The following is a 25869-nucleotide window of genomic DNA, read 5'->3' on the forward strand; positions in this document are numbered from 1 at the left end:
TTATGTTCATTTCACATTTCAAAATGGTGACCACGACACCAACACTGGCAGTTCACATTTTATACTGAGGTATAAATCAACCTGATTTGGGGAGGATTTTTCAAGAGTTCAAAGATCGACTTGTATGCTGTGAACCATAGTAGTTACACAAAGTGGAAAAGCATTGAAATTATCTACTTTACAATATTAACACCCTAATAGTATCAAAAAATATTTTCACAATGCAGTTATAATATCTGTAATTAAAAACAATATCCTGGTTTTACCTGAGTAGCCATTTCCCTTTCTGCAATCATGGCTGTTTGAAGATCCTGTTCTAAAGAATGAATCATCTGCTGATGCTTTTCAACTACATTAACTGAAGCCATATATTTCAGATGCTGTTGTTCCAACAGCTTTTCTTGATGCTGAATCTAAAGCAAATTTCAAAAAGTTAGTTCTCAAGTACAAGTTTTATATTTATCAGATATCAGCTCTTAAACATGAAACAGAATCATCTAATATAGCTTGGATTGGTGAACCTATCGTGATAATTCAAGAAAATTGGCTGAAGTGGAGCACAAACACCAGCTGGGATTGGTGGGGCTGAATGGCCTACTTCTGTGCTGTGTATTCAAGATGTGGAGATGCTGGCATTGCACTGGGGTAAACATAGTAAGAAGTCTCACAGAACCAGGTTAAAGTCCAACAGGCATATCTGATTGTATACACCACTAGCTTTCAGAAAGCTGTTAAGGTAACACTAGCCTTAAGATTATTTCAGATGCCTGGCTTCTCACGAGACAACTTCAGCAAATCTGGAAACCTTTCTGTGCCCCTTTCTTTAACTTCAATGAACAATACTTTGTTCAGATTCCAGTTCTTTGTCCCTTTGACTTCAGTCTCCCTGGCACTTCTCTTTTATTCCTTGGTTTATAGGAGAATCTGTTCTTTAGGTTCTGGGAATTGCTTTCTACCCCTAACTCCATTGTCCTGACTGCCTGCTGGCAACTTCTATGAGAGCTATTTTTTTCTCGGCTTCCACAAGTGCTTACACTTTTCAATGAGGTTGCCAAACAACCATCTAGTCTCTCTTTAAACCATGTTTGTTTTCTCCGTCATAAACCTTTACTCATAATGCAGACACAGTTTAAAAGGAAACCAAAACCCACAGGCTTGCCGACACCTTTGTTTAACATGAGCTAACTGAAGTTTTAACACTTCTCCAGAAGCACAAAACTGCTTTCCCCATAGTTTCAACTTCCCAAACTCTTGGGGAAATCATGCACTCCTGCCAATTATTCTTTCATTTTTCATCTCCCTCTAAAAGCTGTTTTTATTTCCTTCTCTAATATCAAAATTTTGATAAGTTCATTCTTAGTCCTTCTACTTTTCACTCCTGCTCCCCAACCACGCACTCTCACATTCCTTATGATTATTTACACTCATTTAATCATATGTCTATCTTTAAGGTTTCCATCTCTCTATTCAGTCAAATAATACCTTTCTCTAATATACCTCCTCCTTTTGCCTTCGCATTTTATCCATTTCAAATTTCAGAAGTCTCCACCTCTACTCTGGATATACTTATTAACCGTTTCGTGCAGATAATTGAACCCGATTCCTTCCTATCTTACTGGAATAGGTTTATATCCAATTCAGAATCTATATAGTGGAAAGCGGAGAAAAGAACGGATGCATCCATTCATAGGAGACACCTTACAGATTGAGAGAAGGGAAAATAAAGGGGTAACATCTCAGAGTCAATGTCTAAAAATAGTAAATGTATTCTGCCATTATGTTCTCTCCATTGATATCTTGAATAAACAAAATGCTGGATGAGGCAAAATACATAAACATCATGTTAATAAAATATAAATTGGGAATGTAATGAAAGTCCATTGAATGCTACATATTTTAAGAATTAAAATAACTTCAATTATTAAAATTGCTTACATAACATACTTTATTGACATCAGACAAAACTTTAATAAGTACCTGTTCTTCTGCTATATTACACTTCTCCTCTTGAGCTAGTTGTTTCATTCTTAGTTTATGGATTATGTCTTCTTTACAAAAGACCTGTAGATTTATCAATTTTAAAAAATAAGAATTATGATAGAGCAACTTAAGAGGCCATTTAGTCCATTGAGTTCATGCTAGCTCTTCACAGAGCAATCCAGTCAAACCCATTCCATTCTAGCCCTGAAGCCTTGCAAGTTTATTTTCCATCAACGTGTATCAAATTTTCTTTTGAAATCACTGATCATGTCTGCTTCTACCACCGTTATAGGCAGAGTGTTTTAGGTCATCACCACTGGCTGCATACAGGTTTTTCATCGTTCTCCTCCTATCTCTTTTCCAAAATCTAAATCTCAATTCTGTGTCATCAGCTATTGGAAACAACTTTTTTTTGTCTACCTTATCTAAACCTGCCATAATCTTGCATGCCTCTATCAGGTGTCCTTTGATCCAACAAGAGCGACCCCAGCTTCTCCAAGCTGACTATGTAATTGAATTCCCTCATTCCTTGAATTACTCTGGTAAATCTCCACTGCACCCTCTCGAGGATCTTCATATCCTTGCTAAAATCTGGTGACCAGAATCATGCACAATACTTTAGCTGTGGCCTAACCAGAACTTTACATAGGCTCAGCCTAATGTCTTGCTTTTGTACTTAATACTTGTATGTTGCCAAGATCCCAGATGCTCTGCTAAATGCTCTCTCAATATGTCCTGCAACCTTCATATATTTATGCCTTTCAAAAAGGTTTGTCTGAATATTTATTAAAAATTTTGGAAATTGCCTCATTTGAAAGAATATCTTGTTCAGTTTGCGCAGTGATCATCCAAGCTTCAAGTCGGGCTTGTAAGCGTCCATTGTCCTCCACCGTTTTATTGTATTGCTGCTGAAGTTGTTTTATTTGATCTTTCAGGTCAATAATGGTGATCTTCTTCTTTTGAACCTTTAATTAGGAAATCAATGTCTTAATATATAACAATCTTATGAAAAAGACGCACACATTTAGAGATTATAAGCTTTACATTTATTTCGCGAAATAAACTGTTTTAAAAATTCCTTTCAAATATTTTCAAATGCAGATAAGCTACCACCTTATTTACAGCAATTGATTGGATTAAAGCACTATATAGCTAAATTAAGACTGGAATTCAGATTTAAGCTAATTATGAAGCAGAAACAGGTAAAAATTGGTATTGGGGAATAGTACTGACAACACCCTGGCTGTGGTGTTGAAGACTGTTGTCCCTGAACTAGCGGTGCCATTAGCCAACCGTTGCAGTATAGCTACAACACACTAGCATCTTATTTATTTAAAGTTTATTTATTAGTGTCACAAGTAGGCTTACATTAAATTTGCAATGAAGTCACTGTGAAAATCCTCTAGTCACCGCACTATTTGGGTACACGAAGGAGAATTTAGCATGGCCAATGCACCTAACCAGCACATCTTTCGGACTATGGGGGGAAACCGGAGCACCCGGAGGAAACCCATGTAGATCCAGGAGTGGTACAGACTCCGCCCAGACAGTGACCCAAGCCAGGAATCGAACCTGGGTCTCCGGCAGCAGTGCTAACCACTGTGCCACCCATAAAATGGAAAACTGTCCAGGTATAACCTGTCCACAAGAAGCAGGACAAATCCAATCTGGCTAAATCGATTACTGCCCATCAGTCTATTCTCAGTCACCTGTAAAGCTGTCACTAATAGTGAGATCAAGTAGCATTTATTCAGTACTAACGTGCTCACATGTCGAGTTTGGATTCCATCAGGGCACTCAGCTCCAGACCTCATTACAGCTTTGGTCCAAAATTGGAGGTGAGGAGATAGTGATTGCTTGAAGCAACATTTGATAGAGTGTGGCCTAGATGCTTTAATAAAATTGAAGTCAATGATGATCAGGGGAAAAGATATCTATGGTTAGTGTCATACCTAGCACGAAGAAAGAAGGATATGTTCACTGGAGAGTAATCATCTCAGCTCCAGGACACCACTGAAGGGAGTTGCTACGGTGCAGAGGGACTGTGGGTCCTTGCGCACAAGTCGCAAAAACCCAGTCTGCTGGTGCAGCAGATGATGAAGAAGGTGAATGGAATGATGGCCTTTATAGCGAGGGGGATAGAATATAAAAGTAGGGAGGTCTTGCTGCAACTGTACAGGGTACTGGTGAGGCCACAGCTGGAGTACTGTGTGCAGTTTTGGTCACCGCACTTGCGCAAGGATATAGTGGCCTTGGAGGGAGTGCAGAGGAGGTTCACTAGGCTGATACCGGAGATGAGGGGGTTGGACTATGAAGAGAGATTAAATAGACTGGGTCTGTACTCGTTGGAGTTTAGAAGGATGAGGGAGGATCTTGTAGAGACGTATAAGATAATGAAAGGGATGGATAGGGTAGAGGTAGAGAGATTCTTCCCGTTAGAAAGGATAGCAGGACTAGAGGGCACAGCCTCAACATAAGTGGGGGGGGGGGGGGGGGGGGTGGTGCAGATTAGATCAGAGTTGAGGAGGAACTTCTTCACTCAAAGGGTGGTGAATCTCTGGAATTCTCTGCTCGTTGAAGTGGTGGAGGCTACCTCACTAAATATATTTAAGTCACGGGTAGATAGGTTTCAGATAGACAAGGGAATTAAGGGTTATGGGGAGAAAGCGGGAAAGTGGAACTGATCTACTTCAGATCAGCCATGATCTTATTGAATGGCGGAGCAGGCTCGAACGGCTAGATGGCCTACTCCTGCTCCTACTTCTTATGTTCTTATGAGTTCTCAGAATAGTGCCTTGGGTCCAAATATCTTCAGTTGCTTACTCAATAACTTTGTTTTCATATGGTCAGAAGTGGGTATATTCATTAATAATTACAGGATTCAGTTCCAGTTGCATCTCATCAGCCAATGAAATAATTTGTCCATTGCCACCTTATGCAGAAAAATTTGGACAATATTCAAAGATGGGCTGAAAAGTTCCAAATAACATTCACGCCATGAGACAATGGCCATCTCCAAGGGGAAGAAAACTAACCAGCTCTGCTTCACATTCAAAGGCATTACCATTGCTGAATCCCCCATCATAAACATACTGCAGTTCATGATTAACAAGAAACTGGAACAGCCAATTGTATACTATTGCTCTAAGAGCAGGTCAGAGGCTGGGTATTTTGTGGCAAATATTGTACCTCTCAATTTCCCAAAGCTGTTCCATTAACTACAAGACTCCACACTTGCCTGATGGCTGCAGCGCCAACAACATTCAACAAGTTCAAAAATATGCAGGACAAAGCAATCTACTTAACTGGCACACCATCCACCACCTTAAATATTCATTCCCTCCATTACTGATGCATCATGGCTACAAGATGCACTTCAGGAACTCACCAAATCTTCTGCAACACACCTTCTGAAGCCACACTCTCTATCACCTTAGAAGAACAAAGACAGTAGGTGCAAGGGGACACTATCACCTACAGTTTCCCCTCCAAAGGCACACACCTTTTTGACTGGAAAATATATCATCATTCCTTCATCATCGTTGGGTCAAAATCTTGATACATTCTACCTAATAGCATTGTGAGTATATCCTGTACAACACACAGCCATGGTTCAAGATGATGATTTACCAACTTCTTTGCAAAGGCAATCAGAGATGGGAAATAAAGACTGGCCATTCCAGCCACATCTATATCCCATGCAATTTTATTTTAAGTTGTCATCATTTGTAAACTAATTCTATGTCATTAGAGACAGTCATGTTCATCCAGTAACCTCCATTAATTATAGCAACATTGCTCTCACTAAATAAAATCTTAATATGCTCTGTAACATTTTAATCTGATAATCCTGCTTGATCGTTGCTTATGTTGAGTTTTAAATGCTAAAATGTTTCCTTCTTGGTCTTTAAAAAGAGATGGGAGCCTTAGCACATGTGAAAATAATTTATTTAAATTTTTTCTTAATAATACTCTACTTCTTAATAGAATTATTTTGCTTTCGCTTACTGGTAAGGGGAAGAAAAGGAGACAGAAAAATAGAGGCAGATTCCATTATCAGCAACAAAAGTGCTGCTGCTGACTTCTAAGAAAGCTGCCCACAAAGATCTAGCAATTTCTGTAATGCGGATTTCCCCTTTCCCAATCTGATGCTAATTCGAGGAAATCACCAGGCAGCTCACAGCAATGTTGTCATCAAACAGGCTAAGCAGCTAATCACATTACAGCATCCTCAATAAACAAAACACCATAGAATACATTCACTTTGAATTTTAAATTTTACAGTTGGCAAAATAAATGATTAGGACATACTCAAAGGATTAAGGTACAACCCAAATATCATAAACAAGCATTTCTTGAAAAAAATGTATTGTTTTAAAAATGTAGACTCCCCACCACAGGCCTCACCTCACACTCGACCCCATCCAAACTTTGCACCTTGGTTGCAATGTACCACAGCACAGTGCCAGGTAGTGCAAGAGGAATACAGTCTCATGGCAAAAAGGCTTTGTCCACTTACCTCAAAGTCTCTTGCAAACCAAGACCACCTTGTGCACACCATTCTTTAGCAATCGGATTTTAGACTGACATAATTTCACACTGGTGTGATGCAGAATTGGAAGGCCTGACAGGGCACTCGTGGGCAGCTGTTTGAATGAACATTCACAAGATGCAAAGGAATGCAAATGGTGTTTATGCCATCAGCCCACATGAAGACTTGCCGCTCATCCACCATTGGGAGAGTTGCAATATGATTTTACACTGGTGGGTTTCTAACTTGTTGGCTCCAACCAGATTCTTTGCTCCCGTCCGTCACCAAACCCACGTGGGCAGGGTGGCAGAATCCCTCCCTTATTGGTGACAGTCATGTCAAGGATTATAGAGAAGTCAAAAAGAGAAAATGTATTGTGGAGCATCATCACAGGAAATGTCATTTGTGATTTTTCATTGCTGCAGCAGTGGAAACCTGATTGAACATTAAGATTAAAAAGAGCAGAGATATGAAAAGCAAAAACATTTAAAATGTAAGTTTCTTCCTTAAGAATACTTAATTCAAGAGTCCTTCCGTTTTAATTTACTGAGACCAAAAGAGCAAATTTGAAGTGTGGCTCTTTGTTCCACCACTATATTTTTCAGCAGAGGTGAAGTAAAAGCTCCAGTTAGCACCAATTCTTTTAGTTTACTAAAACAAAAGATTCAGAATAGGAAATTTGTTAATAATTATAGATCAGCATTGCATAGAATTGGTTTCAGTTTAGCGCATTAAATCAGGTTCATTAAAACCTATCAACATCGAGTGATATAGAGAAGGAAATGGAAATATTTCACCAACTATATTTTCCAAGAACAGTAGCACAGCTTCTCCCCATCCCCAATCTTAAGCACATGTGAGTACATTCTCTTACATCAGTCAAGTAACCATATTTTAACATGACAAATCCTATACACAAAATTTACAACACTAATTCAAATCAAACTGAATAAGGATACAAAAATGAAAATAATAAAATAAGTTTTTAAAAACATTGAAAATGCCATGAAATATCCTATCTAATGCATTTCATTGCCACAAAAGGTTGATTAGTTGATAGTCATATTAATGCACAGCTGCACTGACAGTGATCTGGTATCACGTGCTGCTATCATGAATGCCACAGATTTATAAATGTAGAAAATGAAGGTAATATTCTTCACTATACCTGAACAAAACCAAAGTCTGCAGTTTTAGAATATCCATTATTTTTGCTGGATAGTCATTTCTTCCCCATTGCAAAACATTTATGATTCACATCATGTATATCCATCCTGCAGTGCATTTATAGGTTTACAATATTTTAAAAAGTTAAAGCTGTCTGGAAAATTCAAACATTCCACCTCACCCCTTCATCTTTCTTGTCTTTATGCATATATGAAAACATATAGGGACCTCGGGGTCCTTGTGCATGAGTCGCAAAAACCCAGCCTGCAGGTGCAGCAGGTGGTCAGGAAGGCGAATGGGATGCTGGCCTTCATAGCGAGGGGGATTGAATATAAAAGTAGGGAGGTCTTGCTGCAGCTGTATAGGGCATTGGTGAGGCCGCAGCTGGAGTACTGTGTGCAGTTTTGGGCGCCGCACCTGCGCAAGGATATTTTGGCCTTGGAGGGAGTGCAGAGGAGGTTTACTAGGCTGATACCGGAGTTGAGGGGGTTGAGCTATGAGGAGAGGCTGAATAAACTAGGCTTGTACTCGTTAGAGTTTAGAAGAATGAGGGGAGATCTCATTGAGACGTATAAGATGATGAATGGGATGGATAGGATAGAGGTGGAAAGACTCTTCCCGCTCAAAAAAGACAGTAGGACTAGGGGGCACAGCCTCAAGATAAAGGGGGGGCAGTTCAGAACGGAGTTGAGGAGGAACTTCTTCACTCAAAGGGTGGTGAATCTCTGGAATTCTCTGCCCGTTGAAGTGGTGGAGGCTGCCTCGCTAAATATTTTTAAGAAGCGGGTTGATGGGTTTTTGATAAGAGAGGGGATTAAGGGTTATGGGGAGAGGGCGGGAAAGTGGAACTGAGCCACGACAGATCAGCCATGATCTTATTGAATGGCGGGGCAGGCTCGAAGGGCCAGATGGCCTACTCCTGCTCCTATTTCTTATGTTCTTATGTTCTTATGTTCTTATATATGTAAATCAAAGATCCAGACACTAATAGGTTAAAATGCATTATCGTGATGTCCTTAGATGCAGGATAAAGGCACAGCACATCAAATATAAAGAAAATTATTAAACTGGCTACTGACCTAATTATGCTATAAGACTAAAACCAAAGTATGATGAGGCCAGCTTTTAAGTCTGTGTATAATACAAACCATATGTAGGATCTGTTTTATCAGAAGTCAGAAGGGCATTACTTTCCTGAAAATTACATATTCTCATGCAAAAACCGGATGGTCTTTATTGATGGACAATGTCGTAAAGCCATCACCGTGTTTATAGACATTTAATTGAAGACAGCATAAAACGATAAACTAAGAAACATGCATGGTTGACTCCTCCAATTCAAACCATAAATCATACTGATGTTCAGACAAGTCTCCCAGACACAAATTCTGATGATAGATGAACCATTTAACTTTGATTTTTGAAAGCAATGAGCTTGCTAGCAATACCTCACACTGACTAATACCACATATGGTCATGCAAGAATTCATCAGAAATCCATTTTTTTTTTGTTCTGCAGATGCCAAAACAGCTAGCTATAAATGTGAATACGGTTGGGCGAGTCCAATTTTTATAAATTTAAAATATTTTTTAATCATAGAATAGCAAATATCATTTGATACCAAACAAATCCCAGCTGAAGACTTTTATTGCGATTCACATTCTTGAGACATGTTTTGTTTTTCTTTTTAAATCAGTCAAACTAAAGCTATCACACCAATCTAAATGAATATACGTGAGCTGTGGAGCACCATATAGAAATGCGTGCTTCATCAGTAACACAGCATGGTTAATCAGACATTTCCTTTAAATATCACGTATTGTGTAGTATTTTAAATGACTTAGAATTCTACCTAGTACACAAGAGATTCCAGGTGGTGGCTCCCTCCGACTACCTCACACCTAAAACCAATAGGGGATTCAGTAATAAAGCATTATAATACAGGCCAAAAAGCAGCTGCATGCCCTCTCAGGGGACTTAGTTAGCTATGCAATGTAATGCCTGACTTTGGGTCTTGTTAGTAAGCATTTTGTGTGGCTGCACTTGCAAAGCAAACAAACTGAGTGCTGAAATCATTAATTCAACCTGATTTAATAGGTTTTTTTTAAGAAATCCCTTTTGACTCCATCTCTATAGACTGTTTCATCCCTCTTCGACTCTGACAGCTGAAAACATCAAGTTTTTTTTATCATACAAGTTTCAAAGCTTCTTGGTGCCTTAATTATTTCTGAACTTCTGAGCTTCCAGGGACTACAAAGATCAGATCTAATTTCAAATATAGTGAACATGAAATGAGCAACTGTGAAAGAATAAGAACATAGAGGCAAAAAAGCTGGGCAGCTCTAAAAAAATTATGTGGATAATGAAAAGAAAATAAACAGACAGGAGAAAATAATGCATTGAGCATTTCCTAAAAGAACCGGTGATTCAGACGAACTCAATCACATAGTGTAATATCACAGAATGTGATATATCAAGCGTATGCTTAGCAATGAACAAACAGCCTGAATCCCCTACAGTTCACATTTGGTATCATCTAACTGTAATAAATGAAAGAACAGCGATATTTAGATGGATGAGCTATGCACCTGGAAGAGAAAACTACCAAACAAGGACCTTAAGCGATCCCCTGTCTTCACATGCTTGATTTCATTCCTTAATTAGAGCCATTAATCAATGAGTATGAGATATAAGACTTTAGAAGGGCCTGGTGACATGACACCTTGCCACCTGTCAAAATTACAGCTTTCAGTTCATGCACCATCCCTCAAATAGTTATTTTCTACAAGCCTGGCTGCATTCGACAATTTATTATTTACAGTAAAAGCCTCTACCAGCCTAAACCTTTCCTGATGAGTCTTTATGCAACAAGCATTTCACTTATTATGCATTAAATATTTGTACCATGCACTAATTTCCAAAATCTGAAAACGCTGGCTTTGAATTTCTTCATGGAACATGATTTTGTGATGGTGCCAAACATAACTCGAAATGCCAGTGATATTGCCAAACGCAATTTGCAATGCCAATAATATTTATATGAAGTTCTGCTCCCGATGCACAATGCTAACAATGAATCGAATCAACATTTGTTAAATATAAAATATTCTTTTCTCCAGAGAAAACTTGAGTATTTGCTGCACTATTAATTTAACAATTTTAGTGACTTGAGAATGATTGTTTTCACACAGCAAAAATAAAATGTTTTAAGATGGAGATCTTTATAGAAATCCAGTGAAATAACAATCTCGCAGGATATTTCCAAATGCCATTTAGAATGTTACTCTACTTTTTATTTACATGCATAGGTTGGAATTTCTCCTGTCAATAACATTAATAAAAATGCAGCAAAGGAAACTTGAAATTTCCAAAATTGTACATTCCCATCAATGTTCCAGCAAAAATACTTACAGGAGTATTGCACTCTTACCTAATCAAATGTCATAAATTAATTTTAACAATTTCAATGTGTACATTATTTTTGACTACTAGGTCACTTAGGCAACTAAGAGATAAATTTGAAAAGTGAAGGGAGATCTCCCTAGTGTCCAAGCCAGTATTTATCCCTCAACTATTATCATTAAATCAGATTACCTGGTCACTGTTGTTTGTGGAACATTGTTCTTTGTGTTGTAAGATGTTGAATATTGTTTAGTAGATTTTAATTAATTCATTGTTGTCTAACATAAGTTAACTGTATGTCTTTATTAACTTCAAGAACTACATTCATGTACACAATAAAGAGTTCAAGCTGGGTGCTATTTCCATGCCTGCTTGTGCACATAGCTCTGTTCAACAGTAGACAGACACCTAGGATTAGGTCACATGTTTGCTTACATCACTCTCTGCGCGGTACTATGCTCAGCACCACACAGTATCCAATTCTGAAATTGCAGAACATCAATCTCACCTGTGAGTACGCCTTGCTCCACAACTTTGGCGCGGTCGCTCAACTGATCAGCTTCTCTTGGCCTGGAGTGTTCCTAGCTTTCTCAAGGGTTAGATTTTCCTTTGTGTGCAGCACGTCTGAGAATTTGTCATCCACTACTTCTACAACTATTCTCTCCCTTATGAGTTCATATTTTAGGTCTCTGTATTCACAGCCTTCACCGATCCTGAACAGGTCATTAACAAATGAGTAGACTGGTTCTTTTGGCTGCTGGACCTGATTAAAGTTAACCGTTTCAAGGTTAAAATTAACATCCAAAATTTTAGTACTTCTCCAAATTTAGCAGATGATTTGTTGCCACGTGTCTATAATGTTGCTTCCTATTGCTACCAAGTAAAGCAGTGTGTGTTAATTTGTTCAGCTTCTATTTTCCATCCAGACCTGAAGCACTCATGTGTTGGATAAGTCCAAATTGATCTGGAGGGTTGCGATCTACGTTTAAAACATTAAGTGTAGATTCAGCTTTAGGAAGTTGCTAAAATTTAAGGTGGCACCACTGTTCATTTTGAACACAAAAGGTTTACCCTTACTATCCAGTTTTGACGGGTTTCTGTTATAATGGCTCTCTTGCTCAGCCTTGAAAAAATTTTAAATAATGGCTGGTAGGACTGATTAACTGTAGACTTCTCTATTTCAGTACCAGGGTTTTGGGTAATGAAAGCATCAAATTGTGACCTCTGTTAGTCTTAAATACTGATTCTTTACTTGCAATGATTCCAAATTAATTAGTTTGTTTTTTGTTCTCGGTGCAAGCTCGGGCTTTATGCACCAGCTCAGGAATCTGATTTTTCCAAAGGAACTTTTAAACAGCAAATTCTGACCACTAAACAATTTACAAGTTTCTCAGGTTTTACTGTATCGTAGAATGTAAAAATTCTATCTTTTCCCCGCTTGGTCTGCTGACTCTGGGAATTGAGCTAGACTTCCAAGAGGCCCTAAAGTCTTTGCTCCAATGAGGAATTTTACATTTCTGCCTACAGCTTCCAAGCCTTTCTTTGGAGCTTTTCCCCAGCAATTTTCTTCTGCATATCTGCTTCTCAAGCTGTTCCTCAGGACAGAATGCTCCTTCAAAGTTTTCTTTAGTCTTGCAGGATTTTAGTTTTTCTCTGCATTTAATGTGAGATTTTGAGTTTTTCCAGTTGCTGCTTCACATTGTAATGTGTTAGATACCATTCAATAGGTCATAATGACATGTTTTTAGTGTCAAGGTTAATTGCATGTATTTATTAACTGTAAGAACTATATATAATCACAATAACGTGTTAAAGCTAGGACCTGCCTCCATATTTGCTTGACTGACCCCTAGCTGTGGATCATGTGTTCTTTGTGTGGATGATACTGTATTCAGTTCTACACAAATATAGACAGGCTATATGTGCCAGAGCTATATACTACAGTTTACAAATTGGCTATTCTGTTTTATTAAAAGTACTTAAATAGCTTGTAAAGCACTTTGGGATGTTTTGTTGTCATGAAAGGTGCTGTACAAATGCAAGCCTGTTTTAAGAAAGAATCTTTGAGGAAAAAATCTAAGGAATGCTTACATTTCAAATTTAACTGCAAAAGGGTCATTTTGACTTTGGGTGATAGCAAATCAGCAAACTGTTTCACATCTCTCAGATTTCATTTATACTGACAGCATAAACAGCTGTTGATTCATTATCATCCAAAGTCAAAATTATTCCCTTAAAATAAGATTCTTCTTCACATCTTCTGACTAAGTCTCATGTAGATATTCTGTCTGTAGTTCAGATAGTTAGCTTTTTGGACTTGGGATACTAAAGCGTGCCATCCTAATTTAAATTCACTAAATCACTAATACAGGCTAAAACCACCAAACTGCCTATCTATATTACCTTTGATGGGGCATAATCATTCCACAGCGCTGTCTGAAAATAAAATCTCACCACCACATGAGTAAACTGTCTACCATGTGTTGCAGCATTACGCTGTGTTACATGAGGTAGATGAACAGCAAATCTGGGCATTAGCAGAATTACAGAGCATCATAAGCCTACGTCTTAACACATCCCTCCCACCTCACCATCAGATCAGAAGAGTAACTTGGCTCTGAGTAGAGTGTAGAACGGTATGCCAGGAGCAGCATTAGGCATAACATTTGTTGTGAGAAATTCACCACTTTGGAGTCAGACTTGCAGATTCAACAAAACAGTTTTATGCGGACAAAGCTTTGGGGGGAACATAAGAACATAAGAAATAGGAGCAGGAGTAGGCCATCCAGCCCTTCGAGCCTGCCCCGCCATTCAATAAGATCATGGCTGATCTGTCGCTGCTCAGTTCCACTTTCCCGCCCTCTCCCCATAACCCTTAATCCCCTCTCCTATCAAAAACCCATCAGCCCGCGTCTTAAAAATATTTAGCGAGGCAGCCTCCACCACTTCAACGGGCAGAGAATTCCAGAGATTCACCACCCTTTGAGTGAAGAAGTTCCTCCTCAACTCTGTTCTAAACCGCCCCCCTTTTATCTTGAGGCTGTGCCCCCTAGTCCTATTGTCTTTTCTGAGCGGGAAGAGTCTTTCCACCTCTATCCTATCCATCCCATTCATCATCTTATACGTCTCAATGAGATCTCCTCTCATTCTTCTAAACTCTAACGAGTACAAGCCCAGTTTATTCAGCCTCTCCTCATAGCTCAACCCCCTCAACTCCGGTATCAGCCTAGTAAACCTCCTCTGCACTCCCTCCAAGGCCAAAATATCTTTGCGCAGGTGCGGTGCCCAAAACTGCACACAGTACTCCAGTTGTGGCCTCACCAATGCCCTATACAGCTGCAGCAAGACCTCCCTACTTTTATATTCAATCCCCTTCGCTATGAAGGCCAGCATAGAACATAGAACATTATAGTGCAGTACAAGCCCTTCGGCCCTCGATGTTGCGCCGACCAGTGGAACCAATCTAATGACCCTCTACCCTAAACTATTCCAATGTTATCCATATGCCTATCCACTGACCATTTGAATGCCCTTAATGTTGGCGAGTCCACAACTGCTGCAGGCAGGGCATTCCACGACCTTACTACCCTCTGAGTAAAGAACCTACCTCTGACATCCATCCTATAATTACCACCCCTTAATTTAAAGCTATGTCCCCTTGTGTTAGCCATCACCATCCGAGGTAAAAGACTTTCACTGTCCACCCTATCCAATCCTTTGATCATCCTGTATGCCTCAATCAGGTCACCTCGTAACCTTCTTCTCTCCAATGAAAATAACGTCAAGTCCCTCAGCCTTTCCTCATAAGACCTTCCCACCATACCTGGCAACATCCTGGTAAACCTCCTCTGCACCCTTTCCAATGCCTCCACATCTTTCTTATAACGCGGCGACCAGAACTGTACGCAATACTCCAAGTGCGGCCGCACCAGAGTTTTGTACAGTTGTAACATGACCTCACGGCTCCGAAATTCAATCCCTCTACCAATAAAAGCTAACACACCGTACGCCTTCTTAACAACCTTATCAACCTGGGTGCCAACTTTCAGGGAGCTATGCACATGTACCCCGAGATCTCTCTGCTCTCAACACTACGAAGAGTCCTTCCATTAGCCCTATATTCTGTACTCCTGTTATTCTTTCCAAAGTGAATCACCTCACACTTTTCCGTATTAAACTCCATCTGCCACCTCTCAGCCCAGCTCTGCAGCTTATCTATGTCCCTCTGCAAACTGTAACATCCATCCTCACTGACTACAACTCCTCCAACTTTGGTGTCGTCAGCAAATTTACTAATCCATCCTTCTACAGCCTCATCTAGGTCATTTATAAAAATGACAAACAGTAGTGGCCCCAAAACAGATCCTTGAGGTACACCACTTGTAACTGCACTCCAGGTTGAATACTTCCCATCAACCACCACCCTCTGTCTTCTATCAGCTAGCCAATTCCTGATCCAAACTGCTAAATCACCCTCAATACCATGCATCTGCATTTTCTGCAATAGCCTACCATGGGGAACCTTATCAAATGCTCTGCTAAAATCCATATACACCACGTCAACTGCCTTACCCTTATCCACTTCTTTGGTCACCTTTTCAAAAAACTCGATAAGGTTTGTGAGGCACAACCTACTCTTCACAAAACCGTGTTGACTATCCCTAATCAATTTACTTCCCTCTAGATGACTATAAATTCTATCCCTTATAATTCTTTCCAAAGCTTTGCCCACAACAGAAGCAAGGCTCACAGGTCTATAATTCCCAGGATGGTCTCTACTCCCCTTCTTGAACAAGGGGACAACATTTGCTATCCTCCAGTTTTCCGGCACTGTACCTGAAGCCAATGACGACATGAAGATCAAAGCCAAAGGCTCTGCAATCTCCTCCCTAGCCTCCCAGAGAATCCTAGGGTAAATCCCATCCAGCCCAGGAGACTTGTCTATTTTCACACTCTTAAGAATTGCCAACACCTCCTCCTTATGTACCTCAATCCTGTCTTGTCTACTACCTGTTATCGCAGTATTCTCCTCGACTACACTGACATTTTCCTGCGTGAATACTGACAAAAATACTCATTCAGTGCCTCTCCTATCTCTTCAGGCTCCACGCACAACTTCCCACTGCTGTTTCTGACTGGTCCTAATCTTGCCCTAACCAATCTTTTATTCTTGACATGCCTGTAGAAAGCTTTAGGATTTTCCATGATCCTATCCGCCAAAGTCTTCTCATGTCCTCTTCTTAACTCTCTCTTTAGCTCCTTCCTGGCTAATTTATAACTCTCCAGTGCCCTAACTGAGCTTTCACGTCTCATCTTTACATAAGCCTCCTTCTTCTTCTTCACCAGAGATTCTAGTACTCCACAGTACTGGCAGCCATCTTCTCAACTACACAATGGCAGCTGAGTATCTTTTATACTTTTTAGATAATAGACAGTATGGACATTAGCACATTGTTACAAGTTGAGTAGACAGATACGGACATCGACAGTTAACTCATCATTATAAGCAGAAAGGTATGGACATCGATAGTTAACACACCATTGTACATACAGTAGATACATTTATGCAGTTATGTCCTCTATCAATGACTGGTTTTGTTATACAAATTTATGCGTTTACGTCCCCATCAGTGGCTGATCGCGTTATCAAACTCATTGTTCTGGGTCTGTGCTCTTATCTCAAGTTTTAAGGTGTCTCAAGATCTAACCAGTTTCCTGCAGCGATTTAAACATTACAGGTTTAACGCTGTGTAAATGTCTGTGCCTAAAGTCAGTGTCTCTTAATATCCCTTCCCAGAGTCCACTGTGTGTGCCAGATAACCATTTTGTGTCCTTTACTTCGATTTCACCCTAACAACTTCCCCTTTTGGTCAGGATTATTATTTAATAATCCACAGACCAACAACACCAGCATTGTTCAGAGGTAGATGTTCATCTTCTCCCTTCCTTCCTCACAGCTCTTGATATTTCCAGGGGTTCCCATCATGTATTCTTCCTCGATGGTTACACTGGCTTCTGGCAGAATTTGTGTTACCATTACTTTGCAACAGACAGTAAGGCATCCAACAATTAGGCAACAGACAATTACTACTGCAATGAGAGTGATCAGTCCATGCATTAAATAGGATCCCCCCACTAGCCATTCCAGCCAGCTACTCCCTTTCTTGGGTCCTTGTCTGAAGTTATCAAGCTGTTCTCTAATGTTATTGATGACTTGGGTGATGTTATAAGATTCATCTGTGACATGTGTTATGCATTTGTCTCCTATGACTATACATACTCCCCCCTGTTGGGCTAACTGCTGGTCTACTGCATATCAGGTCTACTCTGCGTATAGTCTTAATCCAGCCATTTCCTGGCTGACGGCCTCCAGTGCTTTTAATGAACTATTTCCCAGGGCTGTTAGTGCACAGATTACATGGTTCCTATTTTTGGCACTAATTACGCCTGCTGCCCTCCCCCACCTCCAAAGATAGGGCTCCAAGGAACCCATATCCCAATGATGATCCCATTGTGATGTGGGTATGCCGGCGTTGGACTGGCGTAAACACAGTAAAAAGTCTGACAACACCAGGTTTTAGTCCAACCGATTTACTTGATAATAGACTCACAAGCTTTCGGGGTTAGTCTCTTCGTCAGGTGAATGGAGAGTTCTGGCCTCAGACAGAGCATATAAAGCATAGACAGTTTAGAGATTACTGATTTAGAGATTACAGTAATCTCTAAACTGTCTGTGCTTTATATGCTCTGTCTGAGGCCAGAACTCTCCATTCACCTGACGAAGGGACTAACCCCGAAAGCTTGAGAGTCTATTATCAAATAAATCAGTTGGACTAAAACCTGGTGTTGTCAGACTTTTTACTGTGATCCCATTGTGCCCAGGGTTTCCCAATCAGCACAGAATTCTTTGCTGATGGCCCGGGTTACTCTTCTGGATATGCCCCTTCTGAGGGCATGGAACAGTGAGTGATCCTATTGTTCCTACTGCAAAAAGGATCGGGAGGGTTGGTGTTGCTGTCATGTAGGTGCTGTTGGAGAGGAATACAAATCCCTTCTTAGCCCAGTAGCATTTAGCATCCGATTATTGGTTTGTGTACATCATCAATTGCTTAGTTTACTTGACTTCCCGTTTGATCCCACCACCTGGTAAGTATCAAACGGATATGTCCATTCAGCTGAGCTGATATGAGTCTCATTACACTGTCCACAAACGAGCTGCCTCCCCGCAGTTACATTCAGGCATTTCTGCTCATCACAGGTGCATGTAAACTGACCCCTATTTACCCGAATGTGCTGACGGACACACTGCGTTTGTACGCAGGAATCATTCTTGGGGACCAAGGCATATGCACATCCCCATCCCTGCTCCAAAAAACAAAGCAGGTAGCTTGCATTATCCGAGCACAATCTTCTTCCCACCCCCTGGAGCCCCCTGCACACAGCATCTGTGGGCTTTATAAGTTCCACACATCTTTCCTGTATACCCCTTTTGTATTTGCCAATTTGTCTCTTACAAGGTGCATCTGAGGTGTCTACTCTATATAAATCATGGGGGGTCCACCCAGGGGTGGCCGCAAATAGGGCTTCTACAGATTGGGCTAAGGCGTAACATACAGTTTGATTCCCGTGTAAATGTATATGAGTCTTGTAAAACAGGTTATTCTCTAGCCCAGTCAAGTTTACAGTCACGACAACACAAAGTAATACGGTTACGTATGTGATCTTATACATGTCCGCAACAAGCAAGTATCAATCTTATTACTTTAAATTATACAATTTTCCAAAAGCTATATTGTTAACCCGAACGCGTCAGTTACTCTTGCTTGGATGGATGGATAGGATAGAGGTGGAAAGACTCTTCCCGCTCAAAAAAGACAGTAGGACTAGGGGGCACAGCCTCAAGATAAAGGGGGGGCGGTTCAGAACGGAGTTGAGGAGGAACTTCTTCACTCAAAGGGTGGTGAATCTCTGGAATTCTCTGCCCGTTGAAGTGGTGGAGGCTGCCTCGCTAAATATTTTTAAGAAGCGGGTTGATGGGTTTTTGATAAGAGAGGGGATTAAGGGTTATGGGGAGAGGGCGGGAAAGTGGAACTGAGCCACGACAGATCAGCCATGATCTTATTGAATGGCGGGGCAGGCTCGAAGGGCCAGATGGCCTACTCCTGCTCCTATTTCTTATGTTCTTATGTTCTTATGTTCTTATGTTCCCTGTTCACTTTGGTCACTTCAATTCATTCATTCATTTCTTTGTGTAATTTCAGCTGGGTCCAATGTTTCCATACACCTTTCCCTCTTATGTCTAGACAGGCACAGGCGTCTCCACTAATTATGACTTCATATGGCCCATTCCATTTTGGTGCAAACCCTGGTTTTTCGTTTAATGTTTTTACTAGGACACAACTTCCCACTGCTGAGATGTCAGGGAGCATTTTAAACTCTCTGCGCATCTCCTTCTTCCTTATTATCTTTTACTAATTTATGCATCCCTTGTAGTTGGGCGCTTAGTTCCAAAACATATCTATTGATTTTACCTTTTAGTGGACCTACATCGGTCCCACCTGTTACGATGCTTTCTAGTAATTGCATCGGCCTTCCTGTCATCAGTTTATAAGGGATTAATCCGGTAGTGCGGTAGATAGCACTTAGCCTCATTAATATAGTGGGCAATACTTCTGTCCACATCTATCCTGACATTTGTATGGCTTTAGCCAGGACATTCTTAAAGATTCTGTTCATATGTTCCATCATTCCAGAACTCTGTGGGTAGTAAAGGATGTGGAATTTTTGTTTTATTCCCATCAAATGGCACACTGTTTTTACCATCTTTCTGGTGAAGTGCGTCCCTTGATCTGAATCAGGATCACCTCTAGGAATTACCTCTCTGCCAATATTGTAGCTACCATGGTAGCAGTACAATTATTAGTAGGAAACGCTTCTACCCACCTGGTGAACTGGTCTATAATAACCAGACAATAGGTTTTGCCATAGGATTGTGGTAGTGCTGTGAAATCCATTTGCAAATGTTCCCAGGGCCCCTTTGATCGGGGCTGGTGTCCCATCTTAACTTTTATGGGTCAACCAGGGTTGTGTTGTGCGCACGTCACGCATCAGTGACGGTGCCAGGCTATGTCCCTTCTCATTCCGTTCCACCACCATTCCTTTCCTATACTGGTTATCATGGCCTCTCTACCCACATGTGAAAGTCCATGGTGTAGTTCCAATAGGGTGTTTTGTATGCACTCTGGTGCCATTACCTTATCATCAGGTCTCCAAACACTATCAGTCCCTTTGCTCGCTCCCTATGCTTCCCACTTCCCCTTTTATTCTTTCAACGTATCCTCATACAAGTCCCGAATATCTATTTCATCTCATGTCTGTCCCATTACTGTTATTGGCAGCTTGCCAACTGCCTCCTGCTCTAAGGCTAATTGTGCTGCTCTGTGGCTTGGTTCCCTTTGAAATTTAACCAGTCTGGGTTATCTCTTCCTGGTTCTTTCTGGTGCGCTTTAACTTTTATTACTGTGGTTTTCTCACTGCTTTTAGCAATGCCTCGATCCTTTGTTGGTGTTCAATAGGAGTTCCTCCCGTGATTATGAACCCCTTTCTACCCAATGCTGTCATATAGTTGTGTATTACCCTGAATGCGTACCTACTGCCTGCCCATATATTTTGCGTCTTGACTTCAGATAACTCTAGTGCCTTTGTGAGTGCCACTAGTTCTGCCACTTGCGGAGGATAGACCTCCATCAATTCTTTGTGACCTTACTGTTTCTAATTTGTCACTTACTGCTGCTCACCCTGTCCGGGGTGATTCTTCCACATATTTGTGTGAACCATCTACAAAAAAGGTCTCCTCAGCTGTTGTTAAGGTACATCCTTTATTCTACCTACCTGTTACATCCATATCTATATCCCCACAATTGTGTAGCTCTCCTGTGTCTAAAACCAGCAGAAGGAATTTATTTCCTGTGTGCCTTATTATTATAACTGATTTGCTTGGAGGGACAGTTTCCCATTTAGCCCTTCTCATATTTGAGGCGGACCTTAGCTTTCCCATGTTCAGCATTTCCACCAAGGTATGTTTGGTGTGGAGGATTATATTCTTTGTCATTATTATTGGCTCACTAACTTTTACAGCCCAAACGGCGCAACCTAAGGCAGCTATGCACCTTGGCAGTCCGGTGACTTCTGGCTCTTCTGCTGTTGAATAATAACCTATGGATCTCCTTTTATTGCCATGATCCTGTGTTACCACTGCAGAATAGAGCCCGATTTAATTACTACAATGTATGTGGAAGTCTTTATTGGAATCTGGTAGTCCTAGTCCAGGGGCTGATATCAGTTCTGTTTTTAATTTATTATAAGCCTCTTCCTGCTTGGGTCCCCATTCTACGGCGTTTAAAGCTGGTTTTCCCCCTTTGACCAGTCTTTGTTTAGGTTCTGCCAATTTTGCAAATCCCAGGATAAAACTTCGGCTATGGTTAAACAGTCCCAGCACCTTCCTGACTCCTCTTATGGTGACGGGAAGCGACATTTGTTGTACTGCCTTCTTTCGGTCTGTTGGCATTTCTTTAAGCCCTTGGGACATTAGATGTCCTAGGTACAGGATTTGTGTTTTCCTGATTTGTGCCTTTTTCGGACTCACCTTTAATCCTGTGGTTTTTAGTTAGTTTAATACTAGGTATAGTACTTCCTGATGTCCTGACTTAGGTTCTGAAGCTATTAAGATATTAGCTACATATTTTAGGATCGCGCTACCCTCTGGCAGTTCTACCCTGTTCAGGATGTCACTCATTAATCAATGGAAGATAGCAGGGCTATTGTGGAATCCCTACGGTAGGCGAGTCCAAGTGTACTGTTTGTCTCCCACTGTCAAGGCGGGTTTGTCTTGGGATTTGGGATCCAAGGGTGAGGAACAGAATCCATTGGCAATATCCAAATACTGTAAATATTTTATGCTCCAGTGACTGTCCATTCAGGATTGATGAGGGGCTTGCTACAATGGGGTGCAACTTGGACGTGACTTTACTGAGTCTGATGTAACCTATCGTGAGTCTATAGCTTCCATCAGGTTTGCACACCAGCCAGGCTGGGGAGTTAGTGGTATTCGTGGTTTCCCTCAGAATTCCTTTTTTCACAAACCCTTTAACTATCTCCCCTACAGCTGCCTCTGCTTCTGGTTTTATTGGGTATTGTCAGTCACCCCGCAACCCCTTGCAAAGTGCTTTTGTCGGCCACAATTGTGACAAGTCAGTTTGGATTTAATCCTGTTCCCATTACTGTAAGCGGCTACTCTTTCTTGCCTTACTCTTGTCTGGGATTTCTCCTCTCCGCCTCCCAATACGCCACTAGCCCATTCCACTAGTTCATTATAATCCTGGGACATAATCACTCCCATTTTTGGGATGATTTGGTGAGCACTAGAGAGCCCATCCTTGAAAGCCTGGATGAACACTCATTCCCCACAGCCTGGGTTCCCTTGCCCTGAGCATTCCTGGTATACTTGGAACAAGTGTTCCCAGTACTCAGAAGCTCCTTCCCCCTTTAGCTGCTTGGTCATTGTAATTCTGCTCCAGTTAGTAGAAGCATTTTCTAAAACTCTCTGGACTTCTGTCTTAAACTGGGTGAAGGGTGCCTGTTGGGCATCTACATATGTCCAACGTCCCCCACTATAATCTTGTGCTGATGGAGTAGCGGGTCCTCCATCTACCTGCCTCTACTTATCTGCTGGACAGGCTGCCCTGACCTGTTGGTATATGTCTCTCAGGTGTAGTTGGTGTCCTACCCATACTGTATTTAATTCTTCCCAGAATTTAGTGTTTGCGCTTCTAGGTTGTAGTTTACCCAGGGAAGCCATTATCTGCAGTCTTTTGCCTGGGGTGAAAGGTTTAATAATTTGCTGTTGGCTGTGCATCTGTTGCCCCTCAGATTACTGGCGCTAAGTTGTGTTCTAGCGCTTCCCATTTCTCTGGAGGAGCGGTTGGTCCCTGTCGTGTGGACTCATAAGGGGACAGAGGAGCAGTTTCCCCTTCCCATTGATTCTCTAACACTTGGATTTGTCTCTCCAGTTCCCTTACTCTGGATTCTAACTTTCTAATCTTCTCTCTTTCTTCGCTCCACTTTTTGGTGGAAGCGACTACTTGTTCAATTAGTCCCGCTCATTGATGTACTAATAATACCTCTGCCTTCTATATCTTCTCTCTCTTTTCACCATCTATCCACTTTCTCTGCTGTTCTAAGGTCTGAGAAACATCCCAGCCCTCCCTTTGCATTCCTCTTTATTAACACTTGTCTGTCTGTCATGTATATTTCAATAAGAGATCCTGCAGGTCCTCTCTTAACTTCTTTACCTGCCATCTCACAGACTTCACCATCCCCAGTCACTATTGACTCCTTGGCAATGTGTTTCATACACTGTACAGCCACGATTACTTCCTAGCAATGTGTTTCTCTACCATAGGGATTTCACTATCCCCGGCCAAAATTACTACTCTAGCATCGTGTTTCTCTACCGTTTCAGGGTTTCTATTTATACTCAAGGCCACTACTACCACCTCGTCAACATGTTTCTCTACCAGAGTCTGGCTCTAGGTCAAAGTTGATCAGCTCCTTTTCCGCACTGCTTTACAACATTGACAGTCCAGTACCCAACTATACAAACTTTCATGCAAACAGGTGGCAAATTCTACGTTTGTTCGCCATCACAGAGTTTGATGTTAACCGACGTTTGCCACTTGTACTTCACGATCCCAAGTGCCCTTAGTGCCTCAATGCCCATTTCAGCGTCCTAACCTTCACATGGGGGATTTCCCCTCTTAACAACCGGTCTAAGGCTGCGCGTTTGAGACAGGCACTTCCTTGTCCTCTAGTCGGTCATCACAAGTAATAGTCAATCAATACTTATTACTATACCATCAACAATCAGTACTTATCTCTATAATACCCCTTAATTTTTACTCCTTTTAAACTGTATTGTTGACTCCGTTTGACTCCCACAGATTCAATGATCTCTACCCTGGTTTGCCGATCCTGGCCAATCGGTTGAACTTACCACCAGTAGTGAGACTCTGCAGACTATGCCAATTTGTTTTGGGAAATTCACCACTTCAGAATCAAACTTGAAGATTCAACAAAAGTTTTATTCGGACAAAGCTTTTGGAGAAGTGCTGACACCCATCTTCTCAACTACACAATGGCAGCTGAGTATCTTTTATACTTTTTAGGTAATAGACAGTCCAGACATCAGCCGTTAACACATCATTACAAGTTCAGTTGACAGACATGGATATCAACAGTTAATGCATCATTATAAGCAGACAGGTACGGACATTGATAGTTAACATATCGTTGTACATAGAGTAGATACGTTTATGCAGTTACGTCCTCTATCAATGACTATTTTTGTTATATACGTTTATGTCCCCATCAGTGGCTGATCTCGTTATCAAACTCATTGTTCTGAGTCTGTTCTTATCTCAAGTTTTAAGCTGCCTCAGGGTCTGACCAGTTTCCTGCAGTGACGTAAACACTACAGGTTTAACTCTGTGTAAATGTCTGTGCCCAAAGTCAGTGCATCTTAATGTCCCTTCCCAGAGTCCATTTTGTGTGCCAGGTAACCATTTTGTGTCCTTTACTTCGATTTCACCCTAACAATTGAAGTGAGGTACTACATAGAGTATCGCATGTTCAATACCAAACTCAGCAAGTCATACAGTTCTACCATCAACAGATCATAGCAAGCTCTGTAGCCCATTCAAATGCAGTCTAGAATGGTGATGGGAAATATGACAACTAATGGAAACAGAACACACTTGAAATGCCCACCTTTAGCCATAGAGAAACTAGGCAGATGAAAAAAAAATACAAAGCCGAAGTGTCTGCAAAAAACGTGGAATGGATTATTATACGTGGCCTCTTAAGATTGCGAGCAATAGTTATAATGTGCATTCAATTTGGTTCACTCCATGAGACATTAAAAAGCAATGCAACAGATACAGTAAGGATTTGATAACTTTCCGTTTGTGTCAGTGGAGCTCAGACACCAGCATGAGCCAAAATATGAATGATTAGTAAATATCAACAATTAGCATGTTCTATCCACAACAAAACAAATCAAATTCAACAAATTACAGGTCTATCAGCCAGCCTTTCAGCCCTGATCGTAAAGGTGGTTGAAGGAGTCATCATCAATAGTAGCATTTAATTAAACCTACTCACCACTAACCTGATCACTAGCAACTCAATTCAGTCTCCCCCAGAGCTTCTCTGCTCCAAATCATCAGAACCTTATTACAGACATGGACATAACAGCAAAATGTCTGAGGAGAAGGGTAGCTGACCTTGACATCAAAGCAGCATTCGACCAATATGACCTTGAGCATCATTAACAAAACTGAACTACATGGAGGTCAGTAGCAAACCATTCACTGGCTGGATTTTTCTGACATGAGGAAAGATGATTGTGGCTGCCAGCAAACAATCATCGCACATGCAAGTCATCATTACAGGGGTTTCTCGGTGAACCATCTCAACTTAGCCATCTACAGTGTCATCGATGCAAGTCTTGCTGTCAAAGTTAGGAGTGGGATTGTTCCTGACAACAGCATTCAGCTTCACTCAAAACTACCCCAATAAAAGAAGCAGACAGTACAAACCTACAGCAGATCCTGAAATATATCCAGGCTTAGACTGACAACTGGAAGGTGACATTCACCTAAATGCCAAGTAATAAGCATTCAAACAATAGAAGGCCATCTCTTGACGAGTCTCAATCAATATCTTGGGGATC

At 41.0% G+C, this 25869-nt stretch overlaps 1 protein-coding gene across 1 annotated transcript in view; it reads right to left on the reverse strand.

The window, feature by feature from the left end:
- The window catches only part of LOC145346372 (uncharacterized), a 230163-nt gene that overhangs the window by 71296 nt on the left and 132998 nt on the right, over window positions 1-25869 (reverse strand). The window contains exons 5-7 of the mRNA XM_080193531.1: window positions 2787-2945; window positions 1978-2061; window positions 267-413 (exon numbers count right to left, since the gene is read on the reverse strand). Of these exons, the coding sequence (XP_080049657.1) occupies window positions 267-413; window positions 1978-2061; window positions 2787-2945 (390 nt within the window). The remainder of the gene's footprint in view (window positions 1-266; window positions 414-1977; window positions 2062-2786; window positions 2946-25869) is intronic.

This window comes from Carcharhinus amblyrhynchos, chromosome 8 (assembly GCF_965287045.1).
Source record: "Carcharhinus amblyrhynchos chromosome 8, sCarAmb.v2.hapA, whole genome shotgun sequence".
NCBI lineage: Eukaryota > Metazoa > Chordata > Chondrichthyes > Carcharhiniformes > Carcharhinidae > Carcharhinus > Carcharhinus amblyrhynchos.